This window comes from Periplaneta americana, chromosome 3, assembly GCF_040183065.1.
Source record: "Periplaneta americana isolate PAMFEO1 chromosome 3, P.americana_PAMFEO1_priV1, whole genome shotgun sequence".
NCBI classification, from domain to species: Eukaryota; Metazoa; Arthropoda; class Insecta; order Blattodea; family Blattidae; genus Periplaneta; species Periplaneta americana.
In genome coordinates, this window is record NC_091119.1 from 81,623,824 (window position 1) to 81,647,626 (window position 23,803).

Sequence of the window (23,803 nt, forward strand, 5' to 3'; positions counted from 1 at the left end):
GTTCAGAATATTGTTCACTTAACAAACCGATAACTACATTACCAACAAGTCTACCTTCTTTGTCGGGAGTCTCATCAATGGAAACCCAAATTGAACTATCTTAAATTTCATCTCTTATCTTCTGTATTGTCTCATCGTAGATGGATGGAGCATACGTCTTCCTAAGTGTTGACTCATCCGGGATTGTATGTTGAGTATATTTTTCAAGGAATTCCCTGAAGACCTTATTCTTTAGTTTGTAGAGAGGAATATCAGCAGAGATGAGAGAACGGCACAGGTCGATGTTAAACTCAGATCTTACATTCGATGTTGTTGGTTGTGTTAAAAACAATTGTCTCTGCTTGGAATTTAGTTGTTTGTTGGCCTGATGTTTACTAGTTGTAATGTGTTGTTGCACCAGGAACTTTTGTGTAGATGATACTGCACACTGACACAAATTACAAAATAATATTTTATTGTCAGTTGATAAACCATCTTCTTTAAATTCTGAAATGTAACTTGTTAGTTTTGATTTTAAATTGACTGAATGACGTACTTTTGGCATATTTACCGTCTTTATAGTATGATTTACAAAACTGAACCTATGTGTACTCTGACTGGCATTTAACTGCTGAGCTGCACAACTGAAGTCTGTTAAAAATTTTAAATTAAATTAATACAGTTTTGTAACTTACTTTCCCATTGTTGATAGGACTGCTAATTTTCAAATAACTCTGATGTTAAAGGGATTACTGAACATGTGTTTAAATCTCTATTGTTGAAATGTATTTTTAAAAGTTAATGGAATTTTGTTTTGTTTTATTGTTAAACCTAATATAATATGGACTGTTTTATATGAAATATGGAAAATATATGGAAATTAACGAAAATATGTACTAAACTCTAAAATATGGAAAAATATGGAAAATAAAAGTAGGATTTTTCAACCCTACACATTGTGAAACATAAAGATAATGCAAAATATAAATTATATTAGCTTTATAAGTAAATATGTATTTACATATAAATCCTTTCCCTGGTCATAACAAAGTTATGATTCTTATCATAATCCTTGGGCACAACATTATCGTGTCGGCCTGGGTAGCGTAGTCGGTATTCGCTGGCCTATTGTGCTCGAGATTGCGGGTTTGATCCCGGTCAAGGTGAAACCAAATGCAAGCGTGCGCCGTACAGTAGTTCAAAGTGAAAACCCTGATATTGCCTATTAGAAGAATAATTTATGCTTAATCTACATAATCATTTTCCTGACACTTTTTAACGGCTCCCAGTATTGGTGCCACCTATTGAGAACTAGCGGAACTCTTTCATAGTTTGTCAATTTTTCATAGCTTTGGTTCTGACTTATCCGACTGTTAGAAAATTCGCTTACACGATCATAAAATCTAAGGTTGAATACCTTTGAACGTTAGAGTACATAAATATAAAAAACATTATCAATATTTGAAGTAGGTCTAAATGACAAGCCATTGACAAAACTAATAAAAAATCTGACGAGCATTACAATACATCAGTGGTCGTCAGCATTCGCTGAAATGGGTAAAAGGTAACGAGTGCAAAGTAGGCCTAATATGCTCCGTCGTGCAGAAGGGAGAGGTAGAAAGCATACCCGCGAGCAGGCACGGATTCTCGCCAGTGCAATGAGAGACGCTAGCCCGAGGGTGCACTGTGCTGATGACTGCTGCAATATATAAACCTACAACATTGAGAAGAACAAGAGGAAGATCCACTGTGCAATAGGAAGAACAGAAGTCGGAACGGGTCTTGAGACAATGGCGATACATCCAGTGATTGCTACGTACAACAGGTGATTAGTTCTAGATTATTATGTGGAAACTATTGGGTGCCGAGAAGTAAAACCGTGTGCTTAGTAGTCTATACTATTCGTATTATGGAATTGTTAAAAAAAATATGAGACCTCCTTTGATTCAGTTCTGTAGAATTGCGTAATTTTGAAACAGTCTGTGAATCCGTACGAATTGAGGGAAACTGATATCAACGACATCTCTGCGCAGAGCGACCTTGTAGTTTATAGCATTCAGTCTGTCACACAATTCGACAAAACACGGTTTGTAAGTGGCTGATGTACTGTAGCTACTCTAGTAAATATCGTAGTATCGAGTTTATTACAAGGAAAGGAAGAGTTTTAAATTGCGGTTATGAGATGAAATGAAGACGAAATTTGAAATTCACCAACATTATTGTGTAACGCATCGTTATGATTATTTTATTCATTCGTTGTGGCTGTGTGCACGTGAATAGTTTCCGTGGGGTGAGTTTCAATAACTTTCCGTGTAAACTTGAAGGTGAAGAAACAGCTTTTATGAAGAAATCGGTACAACGTAAAGGTAAGTCACATACTGACCATTTTACAGGAGATACAGTTCGTAGACTTTAAACAATTCTATAACTAAATTCGTATTTTGTCACGTTTAACCTGCATCTTTCAAAGCTTACGGTACTGTGTTCTGTCTGGTTGTTATCTGTCTGGTAGTTGAAACATGCTGTTTATTTATTATTGTAAGAGAGGCCTATGTGTTACAGACTACCCGTGCTTATATTTTATTTTCGATACACAAAAGGAATTATTTACTCATTAGAGAAGAAACATGTGCAGGTTTCGGTACAGTTATAGATGTAAGTGATTTAAGGTTATGTATTCAATATGAAATTTATAGGCTATTTCTGTTAATTTTGCCTGCAATTTATGCGACGAACCAAGCATTCAGTATTTGTTTTATATTTTAGTATAAGTTTACAAGTTATCACTGCGCGTTGTTACTGCTCAGAATGGATTCTTTAGATTATGCATATGGAAAAATGAAATAATAGACCTGTAACGAATAATAAACATAGTATATATTCTGTATCTCAGCGGTTTTAGATAATGAGGCCTATCTAATTAATTACTGTGTAACTGTCACATACTTAATATTGTACTTATTATATGAACATCGCATTTCTAGAAATAAATTTAAATTCCTAAATTCCTGACTTCTCGTCTGATACAGAAGTGTTTTATCTTGTTTTTGCCGACACCAACGTTTTCATATTCGGCTAAATTATGTTTCCTGCAGCATAGCACGCTTATTATCAATTGATACTCACCACATCTCTATTTTAAATGTAATTAAAATTACGTGTAGCATCTGTATAAACTTAGAAAATAAAAATAATAAAGGAAATGCAGTATCCATGAACAACACTCAAAATTAAATATTATATGCATTTATTACAATTAGGTCACATAATCTAAATTAATATACATTTGCAAATGTAACTTGAGTATTGTACAGCTATAATTAATCTGTTCAATTTATTTCGAAGTGTACGACGACATTAAATTCGTCAAAGTCCTTTGTTTACAGCATTAAGCAGTAGATAGGCGGGACCACAGTTACCACCAAAGTCATCAGGCTCCAGCGAGAACACCATCATTCCTCCCAAGCTGTTGCTGACAATATATTGTCTCTATAACAAGAGACAGTAGTTTAACATTAAACTGGAAACTCAACCAGGCTTTGAGAAGAAATAAAATGCATATTTATCTGAAATAAAATATGTGTGCGGGTGTGAAGAATGAATCTCACGTCATCGTAACCATACACAAATGTCTAGGAGTATCAGAAGTAATCTGACAGAAAATTGTATGAAAAAATTTTCAGAATTCGGAAACAATCTTATTGAGAACTGCAGAGAAAAATCTACAGACGGAGGGAATTACTTTATATCTGCAATAACAAGAATACCTGCAGAGAGCTTGAACTAATCTAACATAAAATATAACTGCACAGAAATCTCTACACAGTATGAGCTTTAATGTAATACATTCAGAGCTTGGAAATTGCATTAACAGACATCTTTCAACGTAAATTACTGCAGGGAGCAGGAATTTATTCCACATATATAACTATACAAAAATATCATGAAAGTGTGAAAACTTATCTGATACCTGCACACAAATGAATGCTGTGCATGGAAGTTAATTTCAATAATAATAATAATAATAATAATAATAATAATAATAATAATAATAATAATAATAATAATAATGATAATAATAATAATAATAATAATAATAATAATAATAATAATAATAATAATAATAATCCGTGGGTGACAGCTCATGAAGACTCAAAGTCGACCAGCCGCCGACTGCGGGTCTCACATCTACATGTTTCGACAGAGGTGAAAAGAGTTCCATTGTGAGTAAATCACTTTCACGTTATTTCCCCCGTTCCGATGACCCTTCGACATAAGCACTCAGACGGGCAGTACTAACTGCAGAGGTGATCATTTTACGAACAGAAAATTGGTACAAAACATTTTACCCATTTAATCGTTAATGTATTCGACGAGAAGTTGATATAAATATATTTATGCTCGACCATGCCGAAATGTAGTAATTATACACCTGGTAGCAGTCCTTTAATGCATGTCATTAAAGTACACCTACTCATTAAAGTACAGGTGTCCAGCCAATGACAAGTCAGCTTACAGGTGTTCAGCCAATGACAAGTCAGCTTTGCAAGTATCGATTATTCTCGGATATGCAATCGAAAGAGAATTAGCGAAAAGTCACGGAGGCTGGAAATCCAATACTGTCGCAGAAGGTTATGTTCTGTTACTATAATAATTAGCGTTAATTGTAAATAATATTCAAATAAATTCAATTTGTCATCTCGTTTTTCAATATCTAATTTAATTTCAATGTTATATCAAAGTTAATATTTAGTTTACTCTGTAGGTTCTTATAGGCTATCAAAGTCAATGGGGACATCTGTTCCTCGGAAAAAATCAATACTTTCGCGTCTGCGCACATCTCACAATTTACGAGGTATTGCTCAAGGTCAGTTAGATACAAATAAAATGAATAATTTCAAGTTAGAAATATGGTCGAGCATAAAAAGTCGTATGAAACTCGCCTATAATGGTAATTAAGAAGCTCGTATGAAAATTATGAAACGAGCGCAAGCGCTCGTTTCATAAACATCCACACTCGCTTCTTAATTACTATCATTATAGGCTCGTTGCATAATGTACTATTACAGAACATATTAATGAATGCAGAAATATAATAGGTCATAATTTAAACAAAGATGTTATTGGATTTGTTCAGGAAACTAGAAATATCAACCAAACATTATTATGTAGGTATATTTTAAATAATAATAATAATAATAATAATAATAATAATAATAATAATAATAATAAGAAGAAGAAGAAGAAGAAGAAGAAGAAGAAGAATGAGAAGGAGAAGAGTTCATTGGAAATAAGTTGTGTTTCTCTTGTAGTTTGTTTCGGGTTTTTATCATATATGGAGAACAATCGTCAAAAGGTATAATTTTTCAAATGTGCCTAAAAGTACGAATTCTTCGTTACAAAATTTTTAACCAACATTCTAATACATAAACACATAGGCCTACCTTTCCTTCTATGGTTTGAGGGTCATCGTAACTGATCCACTCAGAGTCATGGTACGCGTAGGTGTACAGAGGGTCGTCACTACGTTCAACAGTCCAATATGGATATGTGCAGTACTGTAGAAAACAGAAACATATTCATGAAAAATATGGTGAATTTATAATAATATTTTACAATTTATTTGTCTTCGTTATTTGAGTAGTTACAATACAAGGTGTCTAATTGAATTTTTAGGCCTACTTTTCTAATTCTTTCTCTTTGATGCTGAGACTCGTTACATTTCTTGTAGTTTATTCCCAACATCTAATCGTGTATCCTTTTCTCTTTCTGTGTCCTCACCTGTGGAGTTACGGTCAGCGCGTCTGGCCGCGAAACCAGGTGGCCCGGGTTCGAATCCTGGTCGGGGCAAGTTACCTGGTTGAGGTTTTTTCCGGGGTTTTCCCTCAACCCAATACTAGCAAATGCTGGGTAACTTTCGGTGCTGGACCCCGGACTCATTTCACCGGCATTATCACCTTCATATCATTCAGACGCTAAATAACCTAGATGTTGATACAGCGTCATAAAATAACCCAATAAAATAAAAAAAAATTCTTTGTTTTCTTATCAAGCATAGTTTCTTTAAATTGCCAGTATAGAAAATGTCTCCTGACAACGTTACGGGCGTTGTTCTGGACAAGACCGTAGTGATAGGACTGTCATTTTACAGCTTCTGGGCTCGTTCGTCTGTGCATCATCCCCACAGAGGATGCAGTCACTTCCGCCAGTTTAACCTTACCAGAGATTTTCCCCTATGTCTTTTCTGCCTTTCTTAACTTCACTCTCTCCCTGATCAATGGGCCCTATTATATAATTATGTACCATTTTGAAACTTGGTTATTAATGTTACCTCAGGAGTACTGCGAACCTACCTAGTGAATATAATTGGAATAATTAATTAAAGGAAAGTTCAAACATATTTCAGAATGTGTTCTAGGAAAACACAGATGGAGACAATATTTTTCTGTCGGTTTTGACTTTTCTGACAAGTCAAGAATATTGATTTTAAACATTGACACAAGGAATAAAGAAGCCATCGATACAGCATATTGTATTACCTCATAGTAAGTGAGAAGTCCAGCTTCTTGCGTGAATTGTCCAGCAGTTCCAGGCCCAGTGACGGGGGCACCCAGATCATGTCTGCTTGGGTCTGCTAGGTGGCTTGTACGTCCATAGAATGCTACACCGACGATTATCTTGTCTGAAGGCACACCAGCATCAAGCCATTGATGTACACTGAAATCCTGTAATAACACAGACGGGAGGAATAGCACTTGGCTTAGAAAAAATTAATTGTCTGCACCGTTATGAAGTTGAAGGATTTGAATCTTTGGGGCATTCCATTATCACTCTTGTGAGAAAGTAGAACCAAGGCTGAAAAGTCAGAAAAATCGTAACTCCTTCTTCAAGTGACCGTATGTTCTATGCTCTTTATTAGACTAATTCAGGACAGGCCATATGCAAAAGGAAAATAAAAGTACAAAATTTCTTGTCCAGACACAAATTTCGATCCGCTGTAAAAGTACGGAAGATACTACTAATAAAAATAAGTGAAAAATTATGTTTTAAATGAAGTACGTACAGGCCAAACAACTGGAATACATGCCAACAAGATAGAAATTTTATTTTTGTATTCATTTTTCATTTGTTGTTAGTAACTCTATAGCATCTATTAGATGCTTTATGGTTGTGCTAACAGATGGAGTTACTTGTCAACAATGTGACGCTGAAACGTGTGTTCAGGTTACTGCCCAGCGACAGTCCTGACGTATTTTTATATTGTGATGATTGGTTAATTTATATTAACCCGGCACACTCACAATCACACAAATTTCCAGACTCTAGACACCCAGGGAATTCCTCTTCTTTAAGAAAAATTCACCGAGAGCCTAGCCCGGGAATCGAACCCAGGACCTCCTGATCTGGAAGCCAGCATGCTGACCAACAGACCACGGAGGCAGTCTATTTATGTATGAAGTCAAAAACATCAAGAGAGTCTCATTCTATTAGAACAGTAGTGTCAGAGTTGTAAGCTCCGAAACCGGTTGTGGTGCTAGAGACGTCCAGTCGGAGCGTGAACTTGCTTATGTCTGTGGAAGCACCGGAGCACGCAACGAGTTATAGTGGAGCGCTCCGCTCCGTTTAGGCTGTGTCTGTCAACGCTGTATTAGAATATGATACTGACTTATCAATTATTTATTGATCGCAAGACTCGGAAACCTTACAGACGCCTCTTTCTGTGAATAACTGCACAATAAATTAATTTTGATGAAAGAGCCGAAATGTGTAAAATAAATATTTAAAGATAATCTTCACGAACATTTCTGAATAATAGATACGTTTTCACTCAACATTAACTTACAGCATTAATAGTATCTATTTACTCGTACTTACCACATTTAGTTGATCATTGGCCTCGAGAGGAGCGCTCACCGCTGTAATCCCGTCATAGGCTGTATGGTAATCGTAACTGAATATAATAATGTGATCCGCATATCTGCAACACATTCAAAGACATTTCATTTAAGAGGTTATTTTAACATTGCATGGACTAGTAAATGGTTTAGAGTATATAAATGTATGTTGTTATTATTATTATTATTATTATTATTATTATTATTATTATTATTATTATTATTAATGTGCCTTGGTTTTCTACGACCAAAAACCTCTGGAAATATGAATGCACGTAGCCCTAAAAATACCAAAGTATGACATAAAACTTGAAAATCTAACGCAAAACAAATTAAATATTGCGAAAAAAAAATACTAAGGAACGATTTTCATGAATCATTAGGGCCTATACAGAATTATTTTTGTAAATATTAGCTGTTTGTATTGGGCATAGCGGACTATTCGCACTATGACAAAAAAGGGAGAAAAGAGGGATGGAATATGTCCAACATCTGTCCCCTGCGTGACTAATTCTATCACAGCTATGTTAAAAATTGATTGACTATTCATAAATTACTATATGGCAACGCCGAGGTTGGAACTTCTTAATTGTCACGTTTTCGGGAGGGTTGAAATAGGTGAAGGCGAGACCGATCAGCAACAATCTGGCCATATTCCTAACATTCTTTTGATCTTATGTGTTTGGCGACTTACTGCTGGAGAATCCTTGCTTTCGAAATTCATTTAACCAGAAAGTATTCCTAAGAAAAGGAAATCCAAAATAAATAACCAAACGTAAACGAAATATCTTGCTTTTTTGACACAACGTTTGAGTAAATGTATGAGTAGTACTTGGAGTTGTAATATGATCAAAAATACACTTTCATACAATTTTCTTTTAGTCAAATATGTTTTGATGTTAAATATGATAAAATCTGCATTTATGTGACCAATAGGGTATAGTGTTCAGAAAATATGTTTCATTTAACTTAAGTTCGTAAAAAGATACCAGGATAAAATAAGACATGTCATAGATATTCGAGTTATTATTATTATTATTATTATTATTAGTATTATTATTATTATTATTATTATTATTATTATTATTATTGATGATGATGATGATTACGATGATGAGTAGCAGTCTTTGAACATCGTCCTTATATCTACTAGGGCTACAACTCTCCTAATGTAACTTAAACCCGAAAGCTTTGTTCTCAGTTGTTTCCTTCAGTATAAATTTTATTGACCACCGTTGTTTAAGAGCAGTGTTGCCAGCTCTTTTTTTAGAAGTCCGCTCTAAAACAGTGCCGAAGTCTCTAAATTGCTACACTGTCAATGTAAAATGCTATTATTTTTCCGCTGTGAGTGCTAAAATAGCCGCTATAATCCTAAATTAGTAATACAAATTCAATATATTTTACCCGCTAAACTGACGCTGAAAAAAACGCCAGACTTAGCGGGAAAACCGCTGAATTGGTAACACTGATTTAGAGCGCTTCATCGACAAGGAGCTGATATTTCAACGAAGCTATTTTAAATAATAGAATATTTTAACCAAATAGTCCATGAGAAGACTTTGGATCTCTACAAGTTACTAACAGTTTAACTTAATATTAGACTGAGTTTTACTGAACATTGCAAGATTTTTTGTTTTGTTTTTTGCTTTGTTTTGTTTTTCAAAATACAGTTTCGCTGAATACCAGCAGAGTTTGGTATTAAAGAATATGCTGACAGTTTAAGAAAATATTGAGTGATTTTAAAACTAAGACATTTTAACTTAATATGATTATCGTTGAAGAGTGTTGATATGGCCTCAAAAGCTGCAAGAAGTGTGAATACGTACTTCGCTACTGCTGCAAAATCGTAAGCAGACGTTGCGACGTTAGGTGAGCCAGCAACACCAACAGACAAGATAAGATTGTTTGCAGCGAACTTCTCGGATAGCGTCTGAAGTAAGAGAACGTAGTTTCCCTGAAATATTCACAATCAGAAATGTAAATATTAATATAGTGTCGTCACAAAGACAATATCAAAACGTGTCAAATATTAACATTTACTGCAGATGATTTAATAATACTATGTCATAGATAAGCTGCAATATTTCCTTGTTTCCTTCTTTTAGGTATTGTTATTGTAATTAAATTATTGAACTCCAGTAACATATTGTTTAACAGATATCATCATACAAACATTAGACTGATGTTAAAAGAGGGAATAGTGAACTCTGACACATGTGTGAATTACAAATTGATTACATTTTTCAGTAAATTGATAGGAATATACTTAATGGTATTTTGTGCAGCAAGATGAAGTCGTCCTATTTTCAATTTCCCAACAAATGCGATTATAATGAAGATTATAACATTAGAAACTAGTGTAGAATTTTGGTTTTCTCCATCTTTCAAATCTAAAAATTGAGATTTACAATAACTTAATGAGGAAAACCAAGACAAAATATTTTTGCACGAGGCGATAATCAAAAGACAATAATGCCACGACATACAGTATTAGAAGAAAGGTTACTTCAGGAGATACAAATATTTTCACAAGATCTTGTTAATGAATCCAGGAAAGATTTCGCCACATGAAGATTGCACTGCAACAGGGGTTCTCAACTTTTTGAAGTTTGTGTGCAACGCCCTCACGTGTTTCTAAATGAGCGAGCATTATAAAATCTAAAATAGAACAGGTTTAATAGAACAATAAATAAATAAATAAATAAATAAATAAATAAATAAATAAATAAATGAATGAATGAATGAATGAATGAATGAATGAATGGATGAATGAATGAATGAATGAATAAATGAATAAATGAATAAATGAATAAATGAATAAATGAATAAATGAATAAATGAATAAATGAATAAATGAATAAATGAATAAATGAATAAATGAATAAATGAATAAATGAATAAATAAATAAATAAATAAATAAATAAATAATTTAATAACTAAGTAAATAAGTAAATAAATAAACATATAACAAAACAACAAACAAAGAAACAAATGAATAAATAAATAAAATGTTAAAACACTCGCCAGGGTAAAGATATACTTGAATTTGAATGTGACTCAGAATTTTGGTGATGTCCAAGGAGAAACAGTCTTGCAGATTGAATCCGTTAATCGTGACTGTCCTTTGTTCTTGAGGTGTTTCATTAGTGAGAAGTTTTTTTTCCCATAAGTTGGTTGTCCCTAATGCAGACAGACATTTGAAAGAAACACTACGCATTTGTATCTTCTGCCCCCCAAATGCTATGAATTGTTCCTTTTGAAACAAATATTTGAGCTCTTTTAAGGACTGGAGATCTATCAATTGAAGTTCCTTACGAGCATCCATAGTATTCTCTTGAATAATCTTGATTTATCTGATCAAGACCACACTGAATTCAAAGGGGTTATACACCATGAAAGGCTGGAAGGCCTATTAGGTCAGTAAAATAGTACAATGGATGAATAGGAATACTATTTGTTTCGGCTGTACAACAAATTTTTTAATTGGAAAAAAACCTCAGGAGCGTTCGTGCTCGCGAGCACATTTTTATTCGCATAACGAACGCACCAGGTTGAGAACGCCTGCACCATAACATAATTTAGAACATTATTCTTATGATCCGAAAAGCGTCCAACAGATTATCGGACAATCACGCACAGCTAAGCGACATTCAAACCACTGTACAGTCGAGAATTAGCTAGGGAAGATATTGTAGACTATAGAAGCGTCTAAGTTGATAATACAATTTTGTTTGATTAATGACGTAGATATTCTCACCTTATCGTTAGCGCTTCCGCCATTCGCAGTTGGATATTCCCAGTCCAGCTCCAAACCGTGGAAACCGAACTTCTGGATGAAAGCCACTGCGCTGTCCGCGAAGGTTTCCCGACTGGCAGGCGTCGCCGCCATCTGCATGGAACAGACTTAAAGTGATCAACCCGTAGTGTTGCCCTGAATTAATACTGAAAAAATTAGTATCTCTTACCAGCGAATACTTCACTGAGCCTTCATTCCAGCCGCCAATCCCCACCAGAGCCTTGACACCACCGTTGTTAGCCAGAGTGACGAATTTCTTAATGTTGCCTGTAAAAGATTTACGAAGAGTCAATTGTTGTTGTTTAGTCAACTGTCCGAAGGCAGGTTGGAATCTCATAAGTGACACCAATAATGCATCAGTCATGAGGCAACTAAGTCAGGAAATAATGGAGTAGGGTGGTCAGTTCCTACGCCTTCCTTTGTGTACATCTCTGACTAGTAACATGTTATACTAGTCAGACTTTAGATGTATACAAACAATTGTTTTTCCTCCGACTCATATCGTCAAGTGAGACGTACTGTCTGATAATTAATAGATGTACAGCTTAGGACAGAAAGCTTGCCCTAGTCTTGTAATTTTTTTATAGCCAACGTCGTCTCACTTCGTTTCCAGCCGAGTTTATATGAGCGTTTCTGGGGGAAAATGGTTTAAACTTCTTAGTATAAAGTGTTTCTCTTATATTTTTTAAAGTAGCTGGTCATATCGCTGAATGAAGCAGCTGCCCCAGATGTCGCTGTAGCTCGTAACAAATATGCTAGATGGTAGACGTAGTTCAAAGGCTTCCAAGGTAGTACTGGTTGGTAATGGTTTGAATTCTAATGTTTACCCACTACCGGTATTTTTTTATTTCATATATAAGAGTTACTCTTCATTTATACGTTAATTATAATATGTGTTTAGTCTTTTATTTCTGAAATATAAAAATCTTAACATAATATAATACCATTAACGTACTGTAACTTGCAAAACCACGTCATTTTGTCCTAACTTCGTCGTATTTTGTCCCATAAAGTAGACGATTTAACACTTCGATCTGTTGATTTCGTGGAAAAAGTATGTAGACACCATACATCTATAAGAAGAAATATTAAGACCTAATTAAAGCAGAATAATATTTGTCGTTTTTTTATAAAGACATAATCCCCATGAAGGTCACAAAGCATTTTCACGATATATTACAAGCTGATTTAAATAGGGTCATATTTTCTGATTTTTAATGAAAAAACTAAAAAAGAAAAAGAGAGAGAGATAGAAACTGATACTCTAACATTTCATACGTTTGTGTCATGCAGACTATTGTACTTGCGACATAAGAAGAGATGTATAGTTGCTGGCACGAGTACATATGTATTCTCGTTACAGATACATTAGGAATACCGGTAAGATAAGATGCAAGTTACTAGTGTGAATCATACTTGTCTAGCGGAAATATTTCGATTAGAAGATACAATTTATGCTATCGGCAAGTTTTTCTGTCCTAAGCTATACATATCACCCAGAACCTTAGTCAAAGGGGAGTTAGCTGTACTCAAATGAAAACAATCTCTTATGTAGGTTATTATGGTGTACAGACAACTAAAAGTTGTGAAGTTTTCGCCGTATCCTTGTTACAAGACATGTAATAAGAAAGTTAAAAATCAATGATATTTTCAATGAAATTATGAAAGAAAATGCACATAAGAATGTTCAAAAGAAGCCATGAGGAGTAGCAAATGAAAGTAAAGACATTTAAAAACAGGAATGTGTGATATTGTAGTGTCGGAAAGAGACGAACACACAATCATCACTAGGAGTATCTAGCAATGTAAAACGCATTTAAATCTAACACTGCATTTCTGGTTTCCTCTGTGTATTATACTCACCCTTTCCATAGTTTTCTTCATAGTCGTTGTACTCGTCGAGAGAGGCTATCACTCCATTTTTAAGTCCTGTGTACATGTACACCATGTGTGTGCACAGGGTAGTGTCGATATTAGACACTTCGAATTTGGCGATTCCTCCTCGGTAAGTAGCCCAGGACCCGAAGTAGCAGAACACAGACTTGTCTGAGGCAGCTGCAAATAGAGATATTCTTAGAATAAATCGGAAGTAAGAACAGACACTAATGGCTGAAAGTTCCACTATCATTATTTATTATAAATGGCTTTCAAAAGAGCCCGGAGGTTCATTGCCACCCTCTCATGAGCCCCGCATCGATACCTGTCCTCAGTAAGATTAATCCAGTCTCTACCATCATATCCCATCTTCTTCAAATCCATTTTAATATTATCCTTCCATCTATGTCTCAACCTCCCCAAAGGTCTTTTTCTCTCAGGTCTTCCAACTAACACACTATATGCATTACTGGATTCACCCATGCGTACTACATGCCCTGTCCAATTGAAACACCTGGATGTAATGTTCCTAATTATGTCACATGAAGAATATAATACGTGCAGTTCTGCGTTCTGTAACTTTCTCCATTCTCCTGTTGCTTCATTCCTCTCAGTTCCAAATATTTTCCTAAAAACCTTATCCTCGAACACCCTCTCTCATAGTGAGAGTCAAAGTTTCACAACAGTACAGTAAGCAGACCCGATGACAGAATCCTCTCAACCTAATAAGAGCACGCATTTCCCATATTTATTCTGCGTTTAATTTCCTCTCGAGTTTGAATTATATTTGTTACTGTTGTTCCAAAATATTTGAATTTTTCCACATTTTCAAAGGATACATTTTAAATGTTTATATTTCCATTTTATACTATGTTCTGTTCACTAGACATAGACATATGCAAGGTGAGCCAATGAAACGGGCGATTTTTAGATTCGTGTCTTTTCGGCTGTTGTCGGGTATTTTAATTGTTACGCGCAACAATCTATTCTTCATTCGATAGCATTTGTTTGTAATGGATCGTTCGACGGGTGAACAACGTATGTTTGCTATTAAGGCATATTACAAAAATAATGATAGTTTCATTGCTGCACAACGTCTATTTCCACGTCATTACAATAACCATCTCAATGATCCAATACCATCAACCCATGCAATAAAATTCCGGATTCAGAACTTTGAAGTAACTGGTTCTGCGTTAAAGAAGAACTCTCCAGATAAGCAAAGATCTGTACGTATCCCGGAAAACATCAACGCCATAAGAATTCCATTACGTTCGCCCGTCGTCATGCAATTCACTAGGATTGTCAAATACCTGTATATGAAGAATTCTTCATAAGGACTTACACATGCATCCATGCAAAATTCAAGTAGTTATACGGAATCTGCTGTACCATTCACTGAGATACATTTTAATTACTCGAACTAGTTTCTTTGGAATACCAAATTCAATAAGGATATTATATACAACTCCTCTCGTAACCGAGTCATATGCCTTTTTTGCCGAGCCTTAATATGTTGGAGTTTCGTAAAAAGCTTTATTTTTACTGTGATGGGTTGTTAGTCCTTCGTCCAACCTCAAGCTGAAGGACCATCCTTTATCTCTTGTTCGCGACTGTTTATTCAACGTATTCGCAACTACCTTACACATCTGGATTCGTCTCCTCTATTCGCAACCTAAGGACGCGTTATGCCGTGGTGATAGGGACCCACAGTACATAGTTGCATTATTATTATTATTATTATTATTATTATTATTATTATTATTATTCATATGTGTTCAATTACATAGTCTACTCTTTCAACATTTACGGTTATATCGCGTGTAGGACCTTTGTGTAGCGTATTATCTGAAAGCCGTTTGTTGAGTTTTTTTCTGTTGTTGTGTGTTATACGAGGCTTGTGTTCGTGTAATTGATTTAGATATCGCTTAAATGTCTGTCATATTGATGATTAAGGCGGTGATGAATCATATTATGCAAATTTCCAATCTGACTGAAGGAAACCATAAAAGAAGGAAAAACTGAAATTGGCCAGTCACGACCCAGGAAGCTATTCATTCACTCCCTCGATGGAATTGGTGATAGCGAGATGAGGTCGAGGATTCCTCATAGATTACCTAACATACGCCTTACGGTTGGGGAAAATCTCGGGAAAAGATCAACCAGGTATCAACTCAAGCAAGAATCGAACCTACCCCGAGCGCAGCTCTGGATCAAAAGGTAAGTGCCTCTGCCGACTGAGCTAGGTGAAAAATAGTAAAGATTGGAGAATGCTGGGTTTGAAATGAAAGACCTGCCTTTTAGCAGAAAATGTTGAATGATTGAACCTATTATTATGATTATATTAGCGGTATGATTACTTGGTTCATTAGCACTGGAGCATGACCTAGCCAAAGCAACAAATTGAGCTTTCCATTTCAGGAATGGAATCGGAACTGTCTTACTTGTAGTGTCAAAGAATGTTTATGTGAACTTATGTATAAACATAGGTTTTTTTTTTACCAATGAATTAGAAATGACCAGATTTTCCATACAAAAGCTTATGTCACTTTATGTGTACTATTCCTGGATGAAGAGCAAAGTGAATTATTTAATATGGTCTGAATACCTTAAAGCCTTGGTTTCTCTGAACCGACGCATGCGACGTGCGAGATGCGAGGCCGCCGCTGCGAACCATCTTCGCAACGACGCTGCGAGGCTTGTGGTTTCTCAGGCTGCGAGATCGCGTGGATCAGTCGCTGAGCGCATGGTGGATCTCGTCACCTGTTTGCTAATGATGAAAGAGGAAGATAATGATGAAGAGGAGATGATCCTGTATTCTTTTTGGTGAAGACAGTGATATCTTCAAGAATAGGAAAAGCGAGGGTGCTTACAATATTCTTGTAAACCGCCATCTGATTGATAGTGAAACAAAATTTAAAAGTTATTTTGGAGTCTCAAGGGATCTCTTCTATAGAATTTTGTATTTAATTAACCCATTAAAGCCCAAATTATTTTTATTTAAAAAACTAGAACAGTGTATCTATTTCAAAAATTTAATCCATAAGATGTCAAGAATATATTTTGTTTCTTCTGCTGTGCACCAAGTAGTTGAATATCACCCTGTCTATAAATAGACCTCTGGGCACTTATGATATCTGCGTATTCATTTGCAATAAAGTAAATATAATTTTTGTATATTTAATGTATTATAACCAGAAATATTTACACCAATATAAATAAATTTATTTATGACGGTTTTAGTAACTAATGTAACAATACAATGCTGCAACAATAATGAAACACACTTATTTTAGTAATATCTGTCTTTACCAAGTGTGGTAAGGCTCAAAGCATCTTTGACAGAGCGTTACATCACACTTCTTGCGAAATGTTACTGGTCTCCATTTACACCATTCCATCCGGCAGTGTTTCTGAGAGGGTCGATTTGCCATGAAATGACCTCTATTATCAAACCTCATATCAAATTTCACTCCTCGAGGTGATGAAATAGGGCGCCTCATTCTCTTGCAATTCGAAAACATCTTGAGATATTGAACAGCCAAGTATCATCGGATTCTAAGTAGGTCTAGGTAGTCTCGTCCATGTATTTCTCTGTAGATAATCCAACCGTTTACTATATCCATAATCAACTTTCTGACCACTCTTTCCCACGGATTGAAGTGGCATATTTGCCTGCTAACCAGTTATCATGCTCCAATCAACCCATGTACTTACTAGAGTTCTCTATGATCTGTGGTCCACACCTGTGGAGTAAAGGTTAGCACGTCTGGCACGAAACCAGGTGGCCCAGATTCTATTCCCGGTCGGGGCAAGTTACCTGGTTAAGGTTTTTCCGGGGTTTTCCCTCAACCAAATATGAGCAAATGGTGGGTAACTGTCGGTGCTGGACCCCGGACTCATTTCACCGGCATTATCACCTTCATTCAGACGCTAAATAACCATAATATATTGATAAAGAGCCGTAAAATAAACTAACCTAAATCTTCCGGCTGCGAAACGAATCACGTGAAAGGGCGTTGTAATATTTTCTATTTAGCTTTAATATTGCTGTATGATAGCTCAGCACACGTCAGGGAGGTTTTAAACTCGGTTGCTTGATGGGGACATCTGAAAACTTCGACCTAGTTTAAACCTTCCTGAGGTATGAGTGCCGGTTTTTTTTACACATTTTCTACAGATTTACGCTTCCCTATGCTATTCTACTACTAGATTCACGGTTATTTGTATCCAGTAGACACTATCTCCCTACTCCATCATCATCGTCATTATCATCACTATCCTCATCATTAATTATCTTGGATTAGGCCTTCTCGTCTGTTCCGCTTCAGACTGAACGCTGATTAAAAGCTGGTCTCTCCACCGCTTCCGACTTTTTGCCTGAAAATTTCGAGTATTTGAAAATATCCTCAGACTAGGGCATTAGTCCCTCAATGAGTGAGTTTCGTGGTGGGACTGTTACCTTAAAACCTCTAAACCTGTCTGCTTTTCTATCTAGTTATGACCCCATAGCCAGAGGATTCCGGTTTGTAAGGAACGGACCCAAGCTCTCATTCTCTCCCGTTTTCTATAACACTGAACAATAAGAATTTTGCTCCGACTTAAAACAATGTGTTCCTTATGGTTTTGTGTGCGCTGAATCTGAAAATGCATCTCTTTCCTTCGTATCACATAAGGGTTTTAAGAGATACTATGATTTCATTTTTCGATAAGCGCTCCCCAGGAAACGTCTGGCGCGGGTTGGAGGTTGTAAACCAAAACTAAAGCTAATGCATTTTATGAGTTTATAACTTATTTCCGGTTTCTTATGGTTGTTGGCATTTTATTTTGTTCTCGTAATAAATTAACAGATATTGGTCCCTTCTATTCAGTAAATTTCAGAACAGTTCATCGTGAGGTATACGCAATGAATAAACAAAGGTGTGGTTTTCGGTATTTAAAAGAAAAGTTTACCAGTTTGAGTGAAGGTAAATTAAAAGAAGGCATTTTCATCGGTTCACAAATTCACAAAGTTATGGCTGACTCTTTGTTTGAGGAAAAACTTTCCATTACAGAAAAATGGCATGCCGTGCTTTTAAAGGTGTATGCTGAAATTTCCTTGGAAATTCTATGTCAGACAACTACATAGAACTTGTTGTGGAATTCATGTCACGTGCATATGAGAAAATGGGGTGTAATATGTCTCTTAAAATACCCTTTTTACATTCTCATCTGAATTTCTTTTCTCCCAACCTTGGAGCGGTAAGCGAGGAGCATGGGAAAAGAGTTCATCAAGAAATATCTGAAATGGAAAGACTATAGAAAGGAAGATCATCATCCAGGATGCTTGGAAACTATTGTTGGTTCGTTGTAAAAGAAAGTATCGGGTCTAGTTATAAACAAAAGTGATCCAGAAAATTCGTTTAATGTAAGTTCAAATTTCAAAATTTTTCTCATTATATGCATGAAATATTTTTATTGTTGTTCTGTTTTAAACTATATAACATCATGTTTGTATCCAGTAAAAATTTTTCAAATATTATGAGGCATTTTGAACCCCAAGTGTGTTGTCATTTTACCAGAAGCAGTGAAAAATTAAAAACAAGTTTTTCATTAAAAATTAAATTCATTTTCCGAGGAAAATGGTACGTGATGGGGCAATTTGGATTTTAAATTCAGATTTAGGGTACACATAATTATTAGTAATATGTACCTATTTTTGTTTCCGAGCAAGATAAAATATAAAAATTTGTTCAGTGTAACCACAAATTACACTGCCCCGGAGACCACGACGTGGACGTGAATGGAGGTTCTCCCTCCCTACTCAACATATCTAAATTATAATAATTTTATTTTCCCATATATTTAATTATTTTCTTTATTTATCTGTTTATGTGCACTCTCATATTGATCTTCAACTTCTCACTCCCCTTTTTTCGCCTATGACGAAGATAAAACCATTCTACGAAACGTTGTGAATTCATTTACAATTAAGCAATGTAAAAATAATCCAATCTACATCTCTCCTATACAACCCACCATTGTTTCTTCCCTCTAGATGCAAAGCTATTTTCTGAAGCCTCGCAGTGCGCGCCTCGCACAAATTCGGCCGGACGAATCTGTCCGAGGTGACGCAGCGAGACCTCTCTGCGACGCTGCGCAGACCGCGCATCTCGCAGCTGTAGAAACCACTCACTATCTCTAGTGTAGTCCAGAGTTGTGCGATGCGGGCCTTGCATCTCGCACCTCGCATGCTTCGGTTCAGAAAAACCAACCCCGACCCTGCGTACCATTTTCGCAATGACGCTGAGAAGCGTGTGATTTCTCATCCTGCGAGTTCGCGTGAATCAGTTGGTGAGCGCTTGTTATGTCCAATGGATTGTACCGTCTTGCTACTTTTGAAAGAATAAGCCAAAATTATCCTGCATTATTAGTGGAGAAGACAGTGATATCTTCATTAGATTATTTGTCAACGCTATATGTATCTAATTCTAATATTTTTCTTGTGACGAAATTGGATATATATAAACTGAAGAACGAAGAGAAAGAAGAAAATTTGAAGCAAGTTTTCAAGAGAAAGCCACTAAATTAGAATCCACACCTGAAAATAATAATGAGTACTGGACTCATTTTAAAAAGCTGTAAACCAGGGTTATCAAAGCGCCTGCACTGCGTACTCTCAAGAACCTGCAAACCATTTCCTTAAGAGCGATGTTTGCACTTTATCTTGCTGAAAAGTGAATCTTGTTGGATTTGTAATGCTTGTAGTATGAGCACGTAATACAGGCGATTTAACATCCCTGCTGTGAACAGATAACATATTGGTTTGTTCACTGGCTGAGAAGAAGCTACCTACTGAAAGATGCACTGGAAGGAATTGTGAACGGGAAAAGAAGTTCGGAGCAGAAATAATTATCAGATGTTACACAATATAAAATATTTGAAACATATGTGGAGACTAAGAAGAAGGCATAAAATATGGAAGATTGAATAATGCTAGATTTGCAGTGAAGGATCTGTCGTTGGGACGAACACTGTCAGTGAATTAATACGGTTTTACTGCTACATGCACAGTATTTGCGATCAGTAGACTGTCTTTTTCTACTCTATCTAGGCTATCTAATTTCAATTTTTTTCTAGATACGTCAGTATTTTATTCATATATCCGTTCTTGTGAACCCTCATGTTTGTTTTTCATCTCTTACGTATTTTATATTCCCCTCTTTACAATCTATAGTTGGTTAGTCAAGTAGAACAGGTATTTGTAACGACTCCGACGAGTAGGCTACCCTTCTTACCTCTTATTTTCTCACCTGAATAGGGAGATAGAACCAATAATCGAAAAGTTGTGAATTCCTTTAAATTTAAGGAGTGAAAAAATGTGAATTTACAACTTTTCTTTACCACCCACCATTGTTTCTTCCCTCTAGAACCAAAGCTATTTGCTGAGGTCTTGCAGTGCGCGCTTCGCATAAATCCGGCCGCGCGATTCGGTCCGAGACGACGCTGCGAGGCCTCTCTGCGAACCTTCGCAGATTGCGCACTTCGCAGCCATAGAAACCACTCACTATCTCTCATGTAATCCAGATTTGTGCGAGGCGAGCAGTGAATCTTGTTGGATTTCGTGACCAGAATATTGTACGAAATGGAAATATAAAAATTGGAGATTTATCCTTCGAAGAGGTGGAAAAATTCAAATATCTTGGAGCAACAGTAACAAATATAAATGACACTCGGGAGGAAATTAAACGCAGAATAAATATGGGAAATGCATGTTATTATTCGGTTGAGAAGCTCTTATCATCCAGTCTGCTGTCCAAAAATCTGAAAGTTAGAATTTATAAAACAGTTGTTCTGTATGGTTGTGAAACTTGGACTCTCACTCTGAGAGAGGAACATAGGTTAAGGGTGTTTGAGAATAAGGTGCTTAAGAAAATATTTGGGGCTAAGCGGGATGAAGTTACAGGAGAATGGAGAAAGTTACACAACGCAGAACTGCACGCATTGTATTCTTCACCTGACATAATTAGGAACATTAAATCCAGACGTTTGAGATGGGCAGGGCATGTAGCACGTATGGGCGAATCCAGAAATGCATATAGAGTGTTAGTTGGGAGACCGGAGGGAAAAAGACCTTTAGGGAGGCCGAGACGTAGATGGGAGGATAATATTAAAATGGGTTTGAGGGAGGTGGGATATGATGATAGAGACTGGATTAATCTTGCACAGGATAGGGACCGATGGCGGGCTTATGTGAGGGCGGCAATGAACCTTCGGGTTCCTTAAAAGCCATTTATAAGTAAGTAAGTAAGTGCATTCTCTAGTAAGTAAATAATGTAAAGTAAATGTTGCTGAGAAATTATAGCATATAACAAAGAATAATAAAAGCTATATAAAACGTTGTAGAGCACTTAAATAACTTCTCACTGTGTCTAATGAAGTGCTAAGATTAAGTAAATTTTTCAAAGTAAATTATGAATAACTTTTCAGTTAGTAACATATCTGTATGAAGAGATTTCATACTGAAGGTTTAATTTAGTATAAAAGACAATCAATAGCATATAGAGAAATCTTTTTTCATTTAACACTCTCATTTGTGACCAAGAAATCTCCTATTTAGAGTGAAAAATTATTTTATAATATTATTTCAGTAATAGACGTAAGTTGAGTGCAAATAAATTCATTTATCCATGACCATAACAAAACACATGCGTTTACTAAGTACTTTTGCGTTTGTAAGGTAGAATTTATTCAACATTACCTTATTCCACTAGTGAAATAAACTTTACCTCACAGTTCATTAGTATTTTCCTAGTACCCGGGACCCCATATATACCACTTTTCAATTAAACTATTACTCAAGAAGTTAATATATTAGTTACTAGATATCACTACCTCTACTTCTTTATTACCACATTCACTATCTACTACCATCACCAACTACTACTATCAGTGCGTCGTAAATTGTGCATTACATCCATTTGTAATATGTATTATTTTTATTTCGTAATTTACCTTTTGGAAAGCAAGGAGAGAGGAGACTCGAACCGGCGAAGTTGGATTTATTGGATTTAATAACAACACGCCTTACTCAACTGAGGTAAACAGACACGATGATTAAATTACGTTTTAATAGGCTATTAGTCTACTCTTAAGTTTACAGAAGGAAAATGTGAAATTATTTTTAATCACATTAGTCCCGTGAACGCTTCTAAATAATCCCTGAAACTTGAAAAAGATGAAAACACACGTTTAAAATGAAAAAAGATATTAAAATTATATAATTTATTATGATTTGTTATTTATTCAACGCCTTGGATACCATTCTTCACTATTCATGGCCTCCTTCATCATAACCTACTTAGTATGCGTATCGATTCTAAAATCCATGCCATGATATCTGATTATATGAGGACTTTTTTCAACACATTTTCATTTATAAAATAGATTTTTTTTTTTGTTATGGTCATAGATAAAATTACGTATGGTACTTGTGAGCGTGTCTTTATTGCGCTCGGCTGACGCCTCGTGCTTAAATCTTTCCACTCGCGCAATAAAGACACACTTACCTCACAAGCACCATAAATAACTATTCTTGTGAAAGATTCCCAGACTAATTGATTCATAACTGCTGGATACTGCTTTGATAATGCTTTCTCGTTATTGTGGGTGCAAGAAAAATATTATGACATGACAATTTTTTAATTTTTCCTTCGCAGCATCGAAATACTGTCATTTCAGTGCTTAGTATAGAGACAAAGTAGAATATAAATGAATGTAATATTATATTACCAACCTGAAGATGCCTGGAAACCAGTAACAAAAATCGTAATGAAGAATATCAGGTAGAAGCTGCAGATAGACGCCATTGCTCTGGAAGTCAGATGATGTGTACGGAAAAACTTATTTGTTGATGCCTATGTACAAATGGGATCTTATGTAAGCCACTCAACACTTCATGATTAACAAACAATCAGACGCTGATGATGTAGATGTACTTCAAATCTCTTTCAAAGTGCGCAAACTTGTATCAATAACGGAAACAGTGATTAACAATACTTCTTGAACCTTCCACTGCAGATATAGAACTCATCCTTTAAGAGTTAGAAAATATATATTCTTGTGCAATCCCAGAGAATCAAAGTGGGTAATGCAACAACTTAGGACTTCTTGATGTTAAGTTTCCAACGTAAATTAGTTAAAATTTGTGAAAGTTTGCAGTTTCAGGCTCCAGTAGGGTCATTCCATATAAAATGTTAAATTTTGTAACGTCAATTT

The 23,803-nt window shown here is 35.7% G+C and overlaps 2 protein-coding genes across 3 annotated transcripts in view; one reads left to right on the forward strand and one right to left on the reverse strand.

Annotated features, from left to right (window-relative positions):
* The first annotated feature begins 2,038 nt into the window (after positions 1-2,038).
* Positions 2,039-23,803, forward strand: part of LOC138696221 (chitotriosidase-1-like) — a 58,386-nt gene continuing 36,621 nt past the window's right edge. For both annotated transcript variants that reach the window (XM_069820877.1, XM_069820879.1), the window contains exon 1: positions 2,039-2,345. In XM_069820877.1, the coding sequence (XP_069676978.1) occupies positions 2,216-2,345 (130 nt within the window). In that variant the 5' untranslated portion in view covers positions 2,039-2,215. The remainder of the gene's footprint in view (positions 2,346-23,803) is intronic.
* On the reverse strand, positions 3,216-23,437 carry LOC138697122 (chitotriosidase-1-like). Its single transcript, XM_069822709.1, has 9 exons — positions 23,322-23,437; positions 13,535-13,726; positions 11,841-11,938; positions 11,633-11,764; positions 9,701-9,828; positions 7,855-7,957; positions 6,519-6,704; positions 5,424-5,537; positions 3,216-3,468 (listed from the first exon to the last, which is right to left on the reverse strand). The coding sequence occupies exons 1-9, from the start codon at positions 23,392-23,394 to the stop codon at positions 3,346-3,348; spliced, it is 1,149 nt and encodes a 382-aa protein (XP_069678810.1). The 5' UTR covers positions 23,395-23,437; the 3' UTR covers positions 3,216-3,345.

Coding starts and splice junctions, on each gene's coding strand:
- LOC138697122 (XM_069822709.1), bottom strand. CDS start 23,394: ATGGCGTCTATCTGCAGCTTCTACCTGATATTCTTCATTACGATTTTT. Junction 11,765..11,840: donor GCTCAGTGAAGTATTCGCTG/GTAAGAGATACT, acceptor TGTTCCATGCAG/ATGGCGGCGACGCCTGCCAG. Junction 6,705..7,854: donor CCAATGATCAACTAAATGTG/GTAAGTACGAGT, acceptor GTGTTATTACAG/GATTTCAGTGTACATCAATG.